At 36.3% G+C, this 20,535-nt stretch overlaps 1 protein-coding gene across 2 annotated transcripts in view; it reads right to left on the reverse strand.

Annotated features, from left to right (window-relative positions):
* The window catches only part of TDRD7 (tudor domain containing 7), an 82,138-nt gene that overhangs the window by 4,719 nt on the left and 56,884 nt on the right, over positions 1-20,535 (reverse strand). For both annotated transcript variants that reach the window (NM_001194629.1, XM_002800035.3), the window contains 7 exon segments: positions 3,483-3,643; positions 7,571-8,073; positions 9,991-10,101; positions 12,338-12,472; positions 15,462-15,548; positions 17,677-17,811; positions 18,808-19,010. In NM_001194629.1, coding sequence (NP_001181558.1) covers positions 3,483-3,643; positions 7,571-8,073; positions 9,991-10,101; positions 12,338-12,472; positions 15,462-15,548; positions 17,677-17,811; positions 18,808-19,010 — 1,335 coding nt within the window.

Here is a 20,535-nt window from a genome sequence, read left to right on the forward strand (position 1 = left end):
TTTGTAGATTGGACTTGGCTGAGGGAAGATCTCTGAGTTCAAGGATATGACAATAGAAACTTTCAAAACTGAAAAGCAAAGAGAAAAAAGACTGAAAAAAAAAATAGAACAAAAATCTAAGATCTATCAAAGGTGTAACAAATGCATAATGAGAATTTCAGAAGGAGGGAAAGGAACAGAAACATTTGAAACAATAGTGACTGAGAATTTCTCCAAATTAATGTCACACACTAAATCATAGATCCAGGAAGCTCAGAGAACACCAAGCAAAGATAAATGCCCCCACCCAAAATATATCTAGGCATATCACATTCAAACTTTAGAAAATCAAAGATAAACAAAAATCTTGAAAGAGGCCAGAAGTAAAAAAACGACCTTATCCATAGAAGAACAAAGAGTCTTATCTTTGTTCTGACTTCTTAGAGAAGCATCTGACTTCTCAGAAATTATACAGCAAGAAGAGACTAGAGTGTTGAAAGGAAAAAACCTACCAGCTAGAGTTCTGTACCTTATGAAATTATCCTTCAAAAGTAAAGGAGAAATATAGACTCTCAGACAAACAAAAATTGGGAGAATTTGTTGCCAGCAGACCTGCCTTGGAAGAAATATTAAAGAAGTTCTTCAGCAAAGGAAAATAATATAGGTCAGAAATTTAGATTGACACAAAGAAAATCAGAGAATGAGTAAGTGAAGGTAAAGTAAAACTTTTAAATTTCTTTTTCTTAATTCACCTATTAGATAGGGTTTATTCAAAATAATAGCAAAAATGTATTTGGTTCTGTATGCGTGTGTGTGTGTGTGTGCATGTGTGTGCATATGTGCTTATATGTAAGTGAAGTAAATGACTGCAATGATACGGGAGCCTGGAGGAAGGAATTAAGATTATTTTGTTATTATACAGTACTCAGTACTTGCACTGTCTATGAAACACTGTAATGTCACATGAAAGTGGACTTGGATTAGTTCTAACTGTATATAGCAAACTCTAGCGCACCCACTAAGACAAGGAAAAAATAGAGGTATAATTGATATCCTAATAAAGGAGAGAAAGTGGCATTACTTAAAATTCTCAATTAAAATCACAAAAAGCAGAAAAAGTGTAGAAGACAAAAATAAGCAAAGAACAAGGAAAACAAATAGAAAACAGTAACAAATATGGTAGATGTTAATCCTACTATAATAATAATCACTTTAAATGTCAATAGTTTAAATACACCAATTAAAAGACAGAGACTGTCAGAGTAAATAAAAAAATAAGAACCAACTACATATTATCTACAAGAAGACTACTTTAACTACAAAGACACATATAGAGTAAAAGTAAAGGGATGGAGAAAGATATACCACGTTAACACTAATTGAAAGAAAGCAGGAGTAGGTATATTCCTTTCAGGCAGAGCACATTTCAGTGCAAGAAAAGTTATCAGGGATAAAGAGGGGCATTACATAACAGTAGAGGGGTCAATTCTCCAAGAAGACATACCAATCCTTAATGTACATGCACCTAACAACAAAGCATCAAAATACATGAGGTAAAAACAGATAGATCTGCAAGGAGAAATGAAAGAATCTACTCTCATAGGTAGAGATTTTAAAACCCCTTTATCAGAAATGGACAGATCCAGAAGGCATAAAAGTAAGTAAGGACATAGTTGAACTCAACAGCATCATAAGTCAACTGGATGTAATTAACATCCATAGACTACTTCATCCAAAACCAGCAGATTATACATTCTCAAGCTCACATGGAACATTCACCAAGACAAACCACATTTTGGTAAATAAAACACACATTAACAATTTAAAAATAATACAATGTTTTCTCTTAGATCACAATGGAATTAAATTAGAAATCAGTAACAGAAAGATAGCTGGAAAATCCCCAAATACTTAGAGATTAAGCACAATTCTAAATAACACATGAGTCAAAGGATACATTTCAAGACAAATTAAAAAGTATTTTGAGCTAAATGAAAATATAGCACATCAAAATTTGTGGGATGCAGTCAGTCGTACTTAGAGGGAAATTTGTAGCACCAAATGCATATATTAAACAGGAAGAAAGCTCTAAAGTGACTGGTAGGTCGCTTAGCACACCATAAGCACCAATAACTCTTAGCCACAATGCTGGTGATGGGGATGATGGTGCCATGCACTCATTCTTCACAGAGAAGCCTTCTCTGGGGAGTATAACTGTCATGTTTAACAAAACGTGTTGTTAGGAAAACCTGAACATTAGACAGTGAAAATGAAAAAAAAAAACACATTAAATCTGAAGAAGGTTTGAGTCTAAAGCAGACTAACTGGTAGTCATGCTACATGAAAGTGTTATTTTTTCTTTATATCCAATTGCCATGGGCATTTCCTTTGAATTCTAGTAGGAAGACACAGAGAAACTGGCAAATATTTCAAAATCAGGCAATATATAGCCTTCCAATAAAAGCTGGTCAATAAGTAAAAGAAGAACCTATATATACAATTTCTTTCACTGCTGACATCACATCACTTCGGTCACTGTGTTCCACAGATGGGGCAAGGTGCTGAGGACTGTGAGCAGCAGCAAAGGTATCAGGGAGGCACCCCTCAGCAATTTGGGCCTCAAAACCCTCTGCTAATGCTACAGGCCTCTGGGCTGAGCTTCAACCAGCTGCTCATGCTACATAATGGTAGGGTGCTCACAGGGGAGCCATCAACAGTTGCACTGCTTTCCCAAAAGGTAAAAGGGAAGTCTCATTAGACCACATTACAAAGAGGTGTCATTGTATGCCTGTGAAATTGGTTACTCACATTTTAATGATAATCAAGAGGCTGATGTGAATGTGGTGAAATTGCTCACTTGTATGCTATTAGTTGTGCTGCAAACTGGAAACTCACTTGGTCATGAAAATGGTCATATATTCCATGACTCATGAATGTTTTAAGATTGCATAATACTCTATCATGTATTATAATTTATGCAATAATAATAAAGTATGATCCTCCTATTGGTTATTATAATAGGTTGTTTCCATTGTTTTTTGGTTCATATTAGCTAGTATAAAGATGCAGGGTTTTTCTTGATAGTACAATAAAAATGTTCATCAAAAGGGAAGTATTGATTAAATAGAATTTTTGCATGCATTAAAAATAAGTAGGAAAACCATAAAACCACCCAGAAAGTCATTAGAAAACAATACTAGATGAAGAAAAGCAGAATGCAGTATTATACCTGTACTAAGATTACAGCTTTAGAAATACACTCATGCTTGAAACCAGAGACTGAAGGAGTAGGGAAAAGAGAAACAGCAGATATAATGATAGAGCATGACTGTAAGAGATCATTAAAATTATCTCCATTATGGTTGCAATATTATTAGTACAAAAAAACAAAAACCCAACATATCTAAACTCAAGAGGCCAATGATTCAGTACATGCTAAGTACCCAGGACAAAATGACAATATTGTATTGTTGTAGCATGAGTTCAGATTCCACAGAAATTACCTGCAAGTTGAGCTGTGACTGCTTGGAAGGGCAGCTTTCGGAACATGTCCACTAGGGGCTGTACTTTTCTTATATTGACTAATTCGTGTTTGCCATAATCCAGCTCATACACAGACACCAGTCCATTGGTCAGGATTCCTTTTAAAAGCACCCTGTGCCACCTAGATATACATTAGATTAAAAAGGAAGAGAAAACACATAAACTCAATACCTGCTTTAAGGGCAAGAAATATTTTATAAAAAGAAAAATTAATGCAAATTATGTTTATCAAAATTTAAAACTATATTGTCAAAAAAGTTTTAAAAGCATTTCCTGCTCCTTTTTCCAAAGCTTACTATTTTCTGCTTTGCCACTGTCTTATTTGATAGAATTTGCTCATTCAAGAGACTTTTACGGGCCTCATGGAGTTAGTGAAGGAAACAGACACATGAACTGCCAACCATCACTAAGTAGAATGAAACAAACGCCATGGAGGATGACCAGGACAAAGCCAGGGGATCCCTTCACTGAAGGAGGGTGGACAGAAGATGGCCACATGTTTGGATATGGTACATGCTTGGAAGATGGAAAGAGAGAGGCAAGCAGGACCAGCTGGGGATGAAGAAATGCTTGAGAAGAAAAGCACAGAGGACTGGAGAGGGCATGGTGTTTTGGAGCAGAGCAAACCTTCCAGTATAGTTAGAGAGTGGAATGCATGGAAGAATAGAAAAGAAGTCAGACTAGGAAGGCAGGCTGGGGACAAATCAAATAGGTTTTGGACAAAAAAAGTTTGCAATTTTAATTATGACAAGTAAGGACATTAAAAAAAGAACATAACACAGGATTCAACCCACCACCTAAAATAAAGAACCTGGAAAAGGTAGAGGAGTATGAAGGAAGTGGAGTATGGCTTCAGATCTGGAGCTCAAGGCACCAGAAGGAAATCCACAGGAATCTACTTAACCCTGCTGAAACTACATAAACATCATTAAAATGAGAAAAACCCAGACTTCAAGGTTAATATATGAAAGATCATTTTAAAGTCCTACCTACATCAACATCATTAAAATGAGAAAAACCCTAGACTTCAAGGTTAATAGATGAAAGATCATTTTAAAGTCCTATAGTCTCAAATACATGATTAAAAAGCATTACTACATGAAGGAAAGGAAGATTGTTCCTAACAGCTAAAAGAAAGTGTCTGTGGAGGTGGTCTCTGCTGCTAAATGGCGTAAATTGGCCTCTAGTTGAGGTGGCATGTCAGTCATTCTCTGGAACAGGTTTACTAACCATAAGCCAGAAGCCCACCAGAACAGCAAGCCCTGTACCACAACACACTTCTGGACTGGGGTTGGCTGGAATGGACTTTTTCTCCAGCGTGTAAACCCCTAGTATAGGAAATCCATGCAGCTGCTATAGGATGAACTACAGAGAAGCCCCAAAACAAAAAGGTCAGCTTTCAACACTGTGACTGGGGGCTTCTGAGGGAACTCCAGAAACTTTCAGACAGGCTCAAAGTGCAGCAAGCAATACTCCATGGGTCCCAGAGACAATTGGGACACAGAAAGGATACATAATATGTACATGAGTTTTGGGGGCCAAAAAGACCTGAATTAGAGTCCCATCTGGGCCATTTTCTAGTTGTGTCACCTTGGCTCTTTATTTAAGCTCTGAGCCTCGATCATCTCATGTTTAATATTTAATGTAAACTCACTTACAGAAATAATATATGGAAAGTGCCTGGGACATTATATGGCTAATAATAGGCACTTGGCAAATGGTAGTTATCATCATTATTATTAAAATGAAGACAAGGTACTATAAATAAGAACTTGAGATCAAACTGAAGAGAAATTTTCACATGTGGAAACACTTTTGGTATAGGTTGCTAATTTGTGTAAGCACAAAAGGAGGTAAAAACACTTGGTTTCCACCAATAGCATCATCTTAATATTGTACAGGGCAAATTGGTGGTGGTCTGTGTTTTTAGTCTATAAATAAGTGGTATAGAGCAGTGAAGAGAGAGAGAGTCACCAGCAAACTGATGTGTTGTGTTTCTATTTAGTTTTCAACTTTCAAAACTAATGGCGTAAGTGAAGACTTCAGTTTTGACTAGTTTACTAAATTTCAGTACCAGCATCACCTGGAATTTGTTAAAAACAGATTCTGGAGCTCCACCTGCAGAGATTCTGATTCAGAATGCCTGGGGTAAGGAAGAATAATCTGCATTTTTAATAGGTTTTCCAAGTTGTTCTTATGCTGAGATAGATTTGGAAACCGCTATAATAAAAATATATATCTAAAATTCCTCAGTCTTAACTTACCATAGTTGGGAACAAGGTTTAGTAAATAGTCCTGAGTCTTAAGAAAAACAGAAGCTCTAAACATTTTATACTGATTCAGTTCATGAAGTTTTTTTAAAAAATCAGATGATCTGTTTTTATATACAAAACATCCCTGGATTATCTGGGGCAAATTAACTAAAATCCAAGAGTCCTGGGGCAGAATGGTTCAAAGACATGGAGGGCAGAGTGGGGATTGTGAGGGCCCATCCAGTTGATGTGTTCTCCTTCCTACCCAACCCCTTTCCTCCAAGGAGGATCTCCTCACCTGTAATCATCATTAATCTGCACCCCCAGTAAATGATGAACATTAGTTTGGTTTTTAACTGTGATTGAATTATCTTACAAAGAGTTCTGATTGAGGCAAACCTACACAAACTGAATTAAACCTATTTATGTTTGTGGTCATAAATAACACAACAGTAGAAATGGCTTTTTAAAGAAGAAAAGCTTATGACATACAAGTGGTATGTTTTTCAAAATGAGAGCTATTATACTCTTCACTTTGAGAGTTAAAAATTAGTTTTTTTCTTCCATGAAAATGACAAAACTTTATACATGCCTATGTTTGCTATCTTAAAGAATTAAAACATTTCATATAAAAAAAGCAGTTTGACCTTTTAAACAGAGTTTTGGGCGGGTGTGTGTGTGTGTGTTGGGGAGGGGTGACTGTTCTTTGTGTTCAGCATCAACAAATAAGCTTGTTCATTTCTCCTAAGCAAGCTGGCAAAGGAAGAGGATGGGCATTGTGCCATTTCCCAGGGCTTCATGGCCTGAGTGGAGAGTGGAGAGTGGGGTGTCTGGGCTTCACGTGGAGGAAACCAGCACATCCTGCAGGGCTTTGGGGAGCAGGGTTGTGGACCCAAATGTGAAAATATTAGAAAAAAGAGTGAACTGCTAAAGAAATGTAAGAGAAAGTATGTTCTCAAAGCCCCAAGGCCAAACAGTAGTGAAATAAGCATTGTTGCTCCTTATGAAAGATGGCACAGATGCCAGGATGCAGCTGACAACATAAAGCAAGAGTCTTGCCATCTTCCAACAAGTGATTTTTCTTCTAGGAATCTATCCCATAAATAAATAATCAGAAATGCAAAGATTTACATTCACTATTATTTATAATAGTGAAAAATATAAGGAAAAAACCTTACATAACAAAATAGAACGGTAAGTAAATTATGATTTCATTGGGAGAAGGGAATTCTGCATATCATAATTAAAATAGCCATTATAAAGGTTCCTGAAGAAATTTTATCACATGGAAAAATGTTTACAACATAATGTTAGGTGAAAAAAGCAGGTACAAAATTATATATACTAATAATATACCAACTATATAAATATGCACATATAAAATTAGAGGAAATAAGTAGTTTAACAAGTGTTATGTGTGGGTGGTTGATTTTAATTTCTTATGCTTTTTTATATTTTAAAAATTTTCCACAATATTTTTATTTTTAAAATAAAAAGTCATTAAATGAAAAAAACCTGGCTATTTTCCGAATAAAAATATTTTTCTAATAGAAAAATAGAAAAACATTTAAACATTCATTTTAGATATATAATTGGGTTTTAACAGGAATATGGCCAATAGATTTTTTGATAAATGACATCATTTTAAATACTAGAAAATCGCGAAAATTACTGGGTTTGTTTGACATTCAAAATTCCCATTAGTACAGTTCAAAGTCCCCCTGACTAGATTAAGACTCTGGCATCATTTTACACATTTTTCTTAGTAGAATAAAATGTTTTGTCCAAGGACCTACTTATTTTCCACTTTTGCAGCATACACTTGGTCTTTCTCCACTGCTATGTGGCGCTCTTCAGACACACTGTAATATAGAATCATCTCTTCCATCAGAACTTCCAACTTATGTATCTCCTGCCAAGGCTGGATGACAAAGTAGCCTGGATGACAGGCCACAGGCACATACACATCCATGTGTTCCCCTGGCTTTGATAAGTGGACAGGAGGTGGCAGTTCCTCCGTGGAGAAAGAGCTCGTGTGGTCCACCATGGACTTTTTGATGACATCTGTTAGGTTCTTTCTGAAATTCTCTCCAGTGTTGCCCAACATGGGCATGTTGCCATTTTTGCTGTCGGGAGAGCCAGGTCCACTGGATATGGCACTCAAAAACACATCCTTCTGATGCTTCCACAAGTCTGCATTTGTAATCTGGCGATTAATACTGCGATGAGGATCAGGGAAGTTCTTAGGGGTAAATAAATAAACATGTGCGATCCCTCTGGTTTCATCCACTTTTGTAACCTTTGGAAAACACAAAAAACAATATTAGAAATACAAGTTCACATTAAATTTTGAGAGGCAGTTATAGTAACCGTAATCATTAAAACACAGTATTTTGCCAAACACCTTGCTAAAATCCATTTTATTTAAGGAAAGATAAATGATCACAGCTTGGCAATGAATGGGCTCTGAAGTCAAAATAGTCTAGGAAACAGTGCAGCCTTATGGAAATAAAAAATTTACTAATCTTTAAAAAGTCTTAGAAAACTTTATAACTTGCTACAGGTCATTATCATTGAGAGGAAGGGATTCTATGTATCATGATTAAAATAGTTTAATGACATTTCAAAATACTTAAAGTAGAAATTATAAGTATGACGAACCCCCACCCCCCACGTACTCATCACCCAGCATCAATAATAAAAAACAATCACAATGATGGCAAAATGATTCATAAGCATTCTGCTTAAGGCTGGTGTGTCCTCAAGACTGGGAAAGGAAGGAGAAAGCTCTGACATCCACCACATCTTTAAGCACCCCTCTATCAGATTCCTTGTCTGGTCCTAGTATATGTTCTCACACCCTTCCCCATCTCCAATTACATGGGAGGAGATGGACCTGGGGAGAAAAAGAGGAAGCAAGTTCCACAGAATGGGTCAAAATCAGTTTTACACTTTTTGTCCAGGAGACCTTCTGACTACCTAACCAACTTTGCTCTTTCGGCCAGAGGTGTGTTTGTATGGAAATACCATACATTAATAATTGGGATTGTACTGCTGTATGTCCCAGGGAGCTAGGTAACTGTTGGCTATTCTCATCAGCAACTCTGGTTTATCTTAGTAATGATAAAAATAAGATACTAGCCACATCTATCTTTTACCAAATAGGGCTAGAAATGAAAGGCAGGTACACAGGCTTGAAGAGAGGGAGATAACAGCAAGGCAACCCATCTACGGTAATTTACTTTAAATGGTTTTTTTTCCCCCCAACAAGATGCCTCTATTACATTCATCCTCTGAAGTACTAATCAAATACTGACTGCAAATTCATTTTGATATTTACAATACAGAAGTACAGTTTTAAAAATTAACAAAAAGTATTTTTATTGAGTAACCATCCAATATTCTGGCTTTAGGAGCTTAAAGAGTAGCTGAGAAAACAGTGTTATCATGTGACAATTGAAGAATATGAAATAGTATATAATTAAGCATGTAATTGTACACTATAAACCCCAGAAGAATACAAAGACAGAAAAATCAGTGCTAGCTAGAATAATTTAGAGGTCTTCATGAAGATATTTTTCAAGGACATTTCATTTTAAATGTTTATATACAACAGTCATATAATTTTCATCAGTTAACAGAGAAAAATTATCTTCTTAAATTTGTATTCTTGGATATATGAGCAATGTTTTTGATTTAAAGATGCAAAAGTACAGAAAAAGAAACAAGAGCTAGTGAAATAAGTACAGCAGATTAAATAAACTTTAGGAAAAAGAGGCTAAAAACCACAATCATAAACAAATGATTTGTTTATAATCTATGCTACTTTATGAATAAAAAAGAAATAGAGGACTTATTTAAATGATCTTTAGAAACATTCATCAAGAGATCTGTGGTCCCCTGTTGGGGACTTAATTCCTTATCATGAAGCAAAATAGAAATGGAGAACCATCTCTTCTACATTAATAATGGGAAAAACTATAAGAAGGGTTTAAAAGTAATACTGGAGACATAGGATAACTTCTTAAATAAAAAAGAATTAAGCCATAAAATATCTTACAGCTACACTTGTAGCCAATTTCCTGAATATAAAAAATGTGTTGGATGTGGAAGCATCCATTTTACAGTGAGATAAAATTCCTTCACAAAAACTAAACGAGCCCTGACAGCTGCCAGCTCCCTTTCTAAATGTATCAGGCCCAATAAGATAACTAACCTTAATGCTACAGTCCGAGCAATTCAAAACAGAATCTCTTAACCAAAGCACTGCATCTGGTGTCCACATGCCAATAGATTGTGGAAGATCTGCTAAACAGCACTTAATGGCCTGAAAAGAAAATATGATGGAAAAGTAAATACACCATGTTAAAATATCTAGTTATGAGTAATGTTAATATTATTTTCCTACAAATCAAATGTTACCAAGATAGCAAGCAACAACAGCTAATAATGACAATTACAGCTCTTGGTTTGAGCATCTGCTATGTTCCCAACTCTATTTATATTACTATTGTCTTTACTCCTTTATGAGCCACGGCTTACCCCCAGCACTCCATATACTTCCCACCATACAATACTTCTGCATGACAGGTGTTGCAGCCCCATTTCACAGCTGGGGAAATGGACTCAGAAAGACTGCATAAGATACCAAAGTCGCAAAGACAGGGTTGGAACTTTTATCAAGGTCTACCCTCTACCTCAACTTAAAAAAAAACAAAAAAACCCGTCATTTGGAGGAAATCTGACTCCTGCTGCTTCATTCAGCACTTCCTGAGTACCTCGTGGATACCAGGCACATTTGTTTGCCCTTTGAAGGAGGCTGTAATGAGAATTAAGGAGGGTGAGAAAAACTGAAATCCACAGGTCCCTAAAAGCCTCATTTTCCTCAGTGTTTTTTAGCTCCTACTGTCATTATACAAGCATCTGTAGAATGGCTACAGCAGAGGCTAAAAAGTGACCTCAGGGATTTCCTTCAGCTTCAAGCAAACCCTTGAATCAATGGAAGCAATTTTGTGAAGGCGATGAAACTCAGTTCCAGGATTCCTTTTCCTCCCTGAGCCCCTTCCTGTCTTCCTGCTTTCCTCCCTCAGGAGCTCTAAGTCTCTCGCTCTGCTGGCTGGATGTGGTACCTTTCTTGTTGGAGAAGAGGTCACTCAGAGCAGAGACAGCACACTTGAATATCTGCAGGGGCTGGGCAGGCAACGACGAGTGAGGCAGGCCCAATGGGGCCAGCAGAGGAGAAGGCCCCAAGCTCCTTAGGAGCACTGCCCCACAAGAAGAGTGCTCAGCAGAGTCAGATTTTCCAATTTGTCAAGAGAGAAGCTAGAAGCAGGATTTTTTGTGTGAAATTTTCTAATTTTAAAATGCTGGCAACCAATTCACATTTTTAAAATACTGTAAGAGCCAAGAGCCAAAACTCCATATTTAAGGGTTGGCTTTGGCTGACAGTCCATTGGTCTGGTACTCTGATTTAGACTCTTGGAGAGATGCTGTGAGCCAGAGGCTTGGGCTAGCTGGTTTTTAAGGTTCTCCCAATCAACAGTCTTCATATTTGTCAAATAATAAACCTAGATAAGGTTATGAAAAAAAAGTTTAGTGATTGCTAATGCCGTAGCATACAGGTGGTACTGTTGCGGACTTTCAGACAGTCGCAGTGGTGGGGCAGATTCCCAACTGCCCTCCAGCCCAGGGGATCTTTTCCAGGTAAGGCTGGCCCTGCATGGCTGTTCCAACAAGAGGTATTATTAAGTCAGAGTAGCACTTAAAGGCCTATCAATTTCCAGAACTATGGCTGAGTAATGGACAGTAAAAATGATTTTGAAAAAAGCTTCTCTGTAATAGTCACGGCTAGAAAAAGCAATGGTGATGGGAGGGAGAGACATATCAAAAGCCACGCTAATTATGGACAATGTTTTATTCACTGAGTTTGATGGCAGAAGATGTCTTCTTGAAAATATTAGTAAATGGGCATCTTGAAGTTGTAGAATACTGAATAGTTTTATTTTTAAAAAGATATTAATTTGTGCACAAAACCCTCTACTTCTCTTAAAGGTAGTGAGTAGTTCTAAAAACTTCAAAATATTCAAAATCCTTATCATCTGAACGTTCACGAATAAAGAAAGGATTGACTGAAGTTAATCTTTTAATTAAAATGTATGGTGGGGAAGTCACTAAGAAAATGATTATGTCTAAACAGATTTCCAAAGAAAATGGTTACCCAAACTAAAAACTCTAAAAATAAACATTTATACACAATATTCTGGAACTGTATATAAGTCAGCACTGGCATCTAATTATCAAAATGGAACCTGTAACTGGACAATACAGCTTAATGACTAGATGTTCTTGAAAACAAACATTTCTCAAACAACAGTCTGTAAATATGACTGGTCTTGTCTAAGTCAGCCACGTTTTACTTCTGAAAACTAGTAGACAACTACATTTGGACAATTTCCAATTTTCTTAAAAATTAATGAGATCAAAACTGAGAAGGCATCTTACAATAAGATTATGAACACATCCAAATCTGTTCCAGCAAATCTCCCAGGCTGGTAACATAGTACCTGAGGTGGTATTGCAATCATTTCTTGTAGGAACCGAGGTGGAATTTCCCTGAGCTCTGACACTTTCACAGATGTCACAGTGCCAGAGTCCAGGAACTGAACATCAAGAGCTCGGCTGCTGTGAACGTTTGTGATCTGAAATGAGATAAGTGTTGGCTAATTTATTAGCATATTCAAAAGACCAAAATGCTTCTGTGCAATTACATTTTGTACAATCCTGAACTGCATATTAAAAGCAACAGACTAACAATGTTAAAATTTTCCCTTAATTTAAAATGTATTCACTTATTATTATTATTATTATTATTATTATTATTATTATTATTTTGAGACGGAGTCTTGTTCTGCCGCCCAGGCTGGAGTGCAGTGCTGCAATCTTGGCTTGCTGCAACCTCCGACTCCTGGGTTCAAGTGATTCTCCTGCCTCCGCCTCCTGAGTAGCTGGGATTACAGGTGCCCACCACCCACCCAGCTAATTTTTTTGTATTTTTTAGTAGAGATGGGGTTTCACCATGTTGGCCAGGCTGGTCTCAAACTCCTGACCTCAAAAGATCCACCCATGTTGGCCTCCCAAAGTGCTGGGATTACAGGTGTGAGCCACTGCACCCAGCCTACTAAATACTGTTTTAGAGTAGAATTGCTTTCAACACCTAGTTAATCAGTAATAATCAGCAAACTGATAATAAACTGTAAAATAAGTATATTTATTATTTAATATTTAATATTTATTATTTCTCCAATTCTAGGACATGATTTATTATAAAATGATTTGATACATTATTATATACTGCTGATTATAAGATAAAGTCTGTTCTCCAAAATATTACAATATAAGGGAAAAACTATTGTTTTGGGGTCAAAACAATAATTACCTTTGCAATTATTTGTATAACTATCAAGAATAAATACATGATTAAACATAGGATCTGCTTTTCACTAATTATTTTTCCTTCCCTGACTTTCCACACATCACTAAGAGAATGAGTACTCAAACCTTTTGTCTACCTTGAAGGTAGACAATATACAATTTGATAGTAACAAAAATAATACTAGATATTTATCTAAAGTATTTGGACATACACCAAGAAGGCTTCTTTTTGCCAAAAATGCATAACCAAAATTTAAACATGAAGATACTCAAATTGAGAGATACAACATAATGCTATTCTTCAAAAAGTCAGGAACAGCAAAGAAAGGCTGAGTAACTGCCAGACTGGAGTATACTAAGAAGGCATGACAACTAAAGACAATGTGGGATCCAGATTGGATGCTGGAGCAGAAAAAGGACTTTGTGGAACAATTTGGGAAATGTATGTTCTGTGGATTAACTAACGGTTTTGTATTGTCAATTTCCTGGCTTTGAAATTGTGCAATGGTTATATAGATGTTAACATTTGCAGAAGGTAAAAGGCCAATGAGACCTCTTTGTGCTATTTTTGCAACTTGTAAAAAAGGAAAATTATTTCCAAATAAAAAGTTTAAAAAGTTGGTACGCATACACTTATATATTTTAAACTAAATCACACTTTAAGATCTGAAGAATGCCATGATCTTTCCAACGAGTCATGTTTTTGAAGCTTATACCTAGGCACATATCCCTTGGTCATATGACCCGAGATTTCAGTCTTCTGACATACATTCACATTAATAGCAATAATTACTTCAAAACTGCTACTCTCATTAAAGTAGACATGACCAAGTTTTATTTAAATAATGAAAAAAATCAATTCAATTTAAGTTATCAATATGTTGCTGCGAAGCATTTAAAAAATTCAATAAAGCAATGATTCTTACCTTTTGGGGGTTGATTTGAGAATCTTACAAAATTATGCATACTTTTCCCCCAAAATATATAATACAAGCATACAAACAATTTGCATACAATTCCAGGAGGGTTGAGGGACCCCCTGAAAGTTGAGGTCCTTGCATCTAGGTTAAGAACCTCTGTATCAAAGGAAAAAAAGAAAAAAAAAAATCAACCCAATTTTTTTCTTAATTTCTTTTTTCAGTTTTTTTTTTTTTTTTTTTTCTCTTTGGTTTTGTAGAGATTGTATCTCACTATTGTGCCCAGGCTGGTTTCAAACTCCTGATATCAAGTCATCCTCCTGCCTTGGCCTCCCAAAGTGCTGGTATTACAGGTGTGTGCCACCTCAAACTAGATGAAAAGAGACAGAGGGAGGGAAAGCAACCACAAAAATCCAAAACCTGCATTTTTAAAAACATACCGAAACACAGGATAAACCATAACAAAATGCCTTTCAAGTTCATAACTGAGCTTGCAAGAAAATAAGACAATTGTTAGTGACTAGACATAGAAGAGTATGTGAACATTAAAGCCAAAATAGTCCTGGGCAGGAGACATGGCCTTAGATCCAGGCAGGAGGGAGGGAGGATCTGACACTGCCCCATGAAGCCATAGTTCTTAAAGGGATATACTCTCAATGGAAGGGCAACTTTGGACAGCAATTAAGCAAGATCTAGTAAAACTGAAGATATGCATTCCCAATACCTAGAAACTCCATTCCTATGTATGTATCCTGGAAGACACGGACAGGAAGGTTCAAAAAATTAGGAACGATCTAAATATCCATCATCAGGAAGATAGAGTGATAATGTTGGCATATTCATAGTGTTGAATCATACAGCAGTAAAAATAGATAAACTAGAGCTGCACACATCAACATGAATGAATCTCACAAACATAATGAATGAAAAAGCATGACCAATACCTCTTCTACTTATATAAAGTTTGAAAATATTTATTCATTTATATTTATTCATTTACCTTTATATTCCATACACATATTCATTAATATATTTCCACTATTTATATATAAAAATATACAGTAAAAGTGTGTATCTACAAGTACAAATACAGTAAGAATATAAACAAGAAAGAATGAGAAAAAACAAATGAAACTGGGGTGGAGGCAGAAGAAAGGAGATGTAAACTTTCTTTGACCGTAACTTCGACCAGGAAACTTCAACCATACTGATCATGTTTTATTTCATAAACTGGTGATGAGTCTGTGAGTATTTATTCCATTTTTTAAAAAAACCTATGTGTATATTTCAAATATTTCACAATAAGTTAAGATTAAAAAGCCAAGTGACTGATTTTTACCTCTACTCGTAACCATTTTCCTTTGCAATGGAAGAGGCAGATTTTCCCACAGAAGGGTAATGAAACAAAGCACTCGGAGGTCATGTGCTACAAAACAGAAATGCATGATACTCTTATTACTCTTAGCAAAGAGCATATTGCTACACCATTAGAAAAACAGATTGCTGTGGCACTGGCAGACTTAACCGACATGTAATCAGACTTCCTGTGAGCCCTTTCCCTGCAGGAAGCACGCTGCAATGGATGCAGCAAATACACAGGGTTATAAAACTTTTGTCTTGTTACTCATACATTTGTTGACATCAGTAGTTTACTCTCCCTACATGCACATGGCTCATAAATCAGCATTGTTAACATTTCTAAAAACATTAGCATAAGATCATTATGATTCACTTAGGTACTGGCTCCATCAGTTACACATGAAGAGAGGTGTTGAATCTGACAAAAAGGAGAGCAGCATCGATGAAAAGTGAGGAGGGTGTGCGAGCTGTCTGTAGGCTTATTCTTTTCATCTCTTCACATTTAGATGCAAAGATAACAGTTTTCTAAATTAAATGTTTTCTTTTTTTTTTTTTTTCTTTTTTTTGAGACAGAGTCTCGCTCTGTCGCCCAGGCTGGAGGGCAGTGGCTGGATCTCCGCTCACTGCAAGCTCTGCCTCCCGGGTTCACGCCATTCTCCTGCCTCAGCCTCCCGAGTAGCTGGGACTACAGGCGCCCGCCACCTCGCCCGGCTAGTTTTTTGTATTTTTTAGTAGAGACGGGGTTTCACCGTGTTAGCCAGGATGGTCTCGATCTCCTGACCTTGTGATCCGCCCGTCTCGGCCTCCCAAAGTGCTGGGATTACAGGCTTGAGCCACTGTGCCCGGCCCTAAATTAAATGTTTTCTAAAGAAAACATTTTTCTAAACAAATTCTAAAAACAAAGAAATGTTATCAATACAAATATGTATGTCAGTGCCAGTTAAATACCAACAAATCACAGCTGTAAAGATGAAGTCTCCTCTTCCGCTGTAGTTTGAAGTTGGGGGCACCTGCCCATGGTCTCTTTCTGTTCAGGGTGTGTGTTTCTACTCTCCCCAAAGGCAATGTCTCACTTAGGTTACGAGTGCAGTAGGAAATATCGAGTCCTTTTCACCACCATAGGTTATAAGGACAACATCCATACAAATGAGTCACTGGAGTCAGCCAAGCTGGGGGTTTCAGATTTTTCAAAGATAGACTTAAAATTAAACCTCTGTAACACAGAACAAGATAAAGCTATAGGAATGTCTCAGTTCCAAACTGTACTTGGAACGCGGGTTTAAACTGATTCAGTGCATATTCTGGCGTACCTAATCTACATAAGACACTAGATTAGGTACTGTAAGGGATACAGCAAATTGGTAAGGTACAGTCTATGCCCTCAAGAAGCATACACTCTAGAAAGGCAAATAAGTACCCAGATAGCTAACATGCAAACTGAACATGAATGCCCTGAGGGGCCTGACGTGCTTTGTGGGTTAGAGGGAAGGGTTCACTTCCAGGGACGAGGGGATAAGGGCAGAAGTGGCAGTAGGGTTCAGTGATTTGGAAACCACAGCATATTCTGAAATATGACCATAATGTCCTAACGGAGGTAAGGAAACCATTTTAGAAACTTAAAGCACAATAAAACCTCTGCAGAGCTTGATTCAGAAAAAAATACTATAATTAAAGGACATGGAGCTTATTAATACAATTTGGACTGCAGAACCACATTTATCAGGTGGCAGGTTCTCAGATCCATAAAGAGCTCAAGGAGTGATGTCTGAGGAGGAAGATGAAGGCAGAATTGAGGAGGAAAGTTTTATTATCCTCCTAAATTCCAAGGTTTCTCCTTGCCTGAGGCAGAAGAGTCAGCTGGCTCTAGCAGACAGTCACAGGCAGCTGCACTGTGGCATCATCAACTGCATGTTATAAATAATACATCTACTGATTGCTGAGCACTAACTACATGACAGGCACAGTGTCCTCAGGACAATCCTATAGGGTACACACTATTGCTATCTTCGTTTTACAATGTGGAAACCAGTGTTGTGTTTTTCTTTTAAAACTCTGAAGTCTAGAGCTCTTTACCTACTATTCTAGAGATTCCATTTCGGACTACTAAAAAATTGTTCATACTTATGCAATTTAGTAAATTACTCTTGTTTGTAATTTTAGGGCTAATTTTAGAAGTAGAAGAGGTTCTGCTATACCTTGCAATGGAAGTAGTCCTCTATCTTATGTAGAAGGTCATTGAGCTTGTTCAGACCCTTACAAGGCACCTGGCAGTAGAGTGTCCCATCAGAGCAAATATTAGTTACTTTGACATTTGTGTACATGGCGTCAACCTATAACAGACAAAGGATACCTCGTGAATGCTTGAGAGCAGAATGCAGCTCTTACCTACCTAAAGGGTATCTACCTAAACATCCCATTACAAGTCTTTGCATTTTAAAATCTTTAAGTTAGAGTATATGTAAGATGAAATGCAATTTATAGCTTAAATGTACAAAACTAATCTAGATTCTTTTCTTTTTAAAAGAAACGTCTAATATCATTTATGTCAAGCACAAAATAGACATTGTGCATACATTCCCACACTCCATTGTCTGGAAGGCCAAGACTATCTTTAATGTTGGTTTATTTTCTTATCATTTATTTAGAAAAAGAATTACATAAACCATGTTTTGCAACATTAACAGAAGTGAAAATAAACTCTCACAAAATCAAATCCTTTATCAGCCTACTTTCTAACCCGTGTCCTGAGGCCACATGAATTTGGGTAATTTTAAAAAACCATAATCAAAATTAATATTCAATTTTACCCATTTTTAGTCAAACCAAAATAAAGACATTCACAGTGGTTCTACTTATTAAAACAGAAGTTTCCCATTGTTTCTATGAAGTCTTTAAAATGACCATTTTTAACATCTCATCCTATTCTCCAGAGTAGATATTCTATAATTTATTTAAAGGCTTCCTTCTTTTGGGGCATTTATGTTCTCCACATTAAAAAAATGTTAAAGCTAATAATAAACATCTTCATGGACCCAATTTTCCCTTCTTTTGTGTTATTTTTCCTTATTATCTTTACAAAATAATCTCATATAAAATCAATAGATGCTCTTTGTAGGAAATGGAAAATAAAAAATCTAGTTCCTAAGAAACAATTACTCTGAACATTTTGGTATTTTTTCCCCTTCCAGCCCCACTCCCTCCTTTTTCCCCCCTCAATGTAGATGTAATCTGTCTCTATCAATTGTTAGCCTAAAATGTGTAATATTCTGGTGATTTTTCTCTCATACAAAATGTGTAACAAGTAACAACAGTGATCACAGTGGTACCTGCAGGTGAACCTCTAGTGACTTGTCACATATAGCCTTCAAGCAGGTGGCATTGATATTGATATCATCTTCTCCTGAGGTATCATATAGAACAACAAGTGGAATGTCAGCTTTGTCAAGTATTTCCACTGCAAAGATCTTTCCACAAGTTAAAGACTCAACCACCTTCACTAGATCAGGGTCATCACTTAGGACTTCCAAGCCTGAAAAATATTGAATCTTTTAATTTCTACTTAATTAGCAAAATCATTTCAAGATGAATAGATGGATTGTGTCTGTTTTGACCATTATTAAAATTATAAGCCTACTGCAAAATTATTAAATTTTATATGAAAGCTTTGTCTTATAATCTTTATCTTACCTCTTAGGTTTTAAAAAAATATAATGTAAATGCCCTTTTGAATGATACACTAAGGCAGGCAATCTTAAGACAGAGAAAAATGGATAATCAATCAATTTCCACCTTGGGAGAAACAGTCTTCACTTTATACAGGAACACATATTTAAAACCAAAAACCTAATACTTATGAGAAGCCATCAATCATGTCTTCCAGTCATATGCTTGTAATGCACTTCCTACATACATACAATTATTTTTCTTATAAAATGAACATTTATTGGAAATTGAGACAACCATATTATTTCTTTTTTACTGACCCTTAGGATACCAAAGAATCTTCTGATTTATCAAAGAGAGATTAAGTAGTGTTTAACATAACACAGGTATTAGGTGAATTTTGTTGTAGTCCAACTACTCTTTAAATTCTTAGAAAACTGTAGTTCCACATAACATATATGACAATTCTAAGTTAATGTATTAAATGAATTAAAACTAGCTCATATTTTCCCCAATGGTACTATAATGCCTATTTCCATATTTTCCTACTTTAAATCCACAAGCTAAAATTCAGACTCCTCCTGAGTTTTTTCTTTTTCTTGTTCTGTTCTCCAGACATAGAACTTTGAACTTTTCTCAAACATTTAATTTCAACACCCTAAATCCTTTTCTATGCTCTTGATACATTCTTTCCAACACCAACTTCTACAAGTTGTTAACAAGTTTTAAAAATTTCTTCAGGTTTATCTCACAGACAGATAAGAGTCAAACCCAGCTCCTGTGACATAAGAATTCATCCCGCTGAGGAGGAGGCATTTTTTCAGAGTACTCATTTTCATGAAATAATTATGATCATTTTCTGCATTTGGCTCAAGTCCCCCTGGATGGTGCATATTTCAATGCCTTTCCTTATCATGAACATGACCAATGTGTCCTCTGTCCTTTAAGTTTATCCCTACACGGCACTCTCATACATGTGGATTCCTCTGTTTCCTTTAGGAGGAAGGAAAAGAACAATGATACATCTACTATGCCAGAAACTGCAAGTGACCTGTGATCAAACTCATGCTTGGGCATATGAGGGTGTGTCAGTCACACCCTCACAGCATCACCACAGTCCATCTCAGCAGGAAAGGGGCTGAGAGTCACCTCACAACATGCTGAACAACGTATTGAAACTGATCAAATGTCATGAAACAGGGCCTCCATCAATTGTTACTAGGGCAGTTAGAACAAGAAAAATCCCTTTAAGATGGCTAATAGACATTTTTATAAGAAATTATAATACGTTTTTATATATAACATAAAATATAAAAACATTACAACATTTTATAATGGTATCTTATAAAGAACACATTCGACATGAATTTAAACCTTTCAAGAAGTAACAT

The sequence above is a fragment of the Macaca mulatta genome, chromosome 15 (genome assembly GCF_049350105.2).
Source record: "Macaca mulatta isolate MMU2019108-1 chromosome 15, T2T-MMU8v2.0, whole genome shotgun sequence".
Classification (NCBI taxonomy): Eukaryota; Metazoa; Chordata; class Mammalia; order Primates; family Cercopithecidae; genus Macaca; species Macaca mulatta.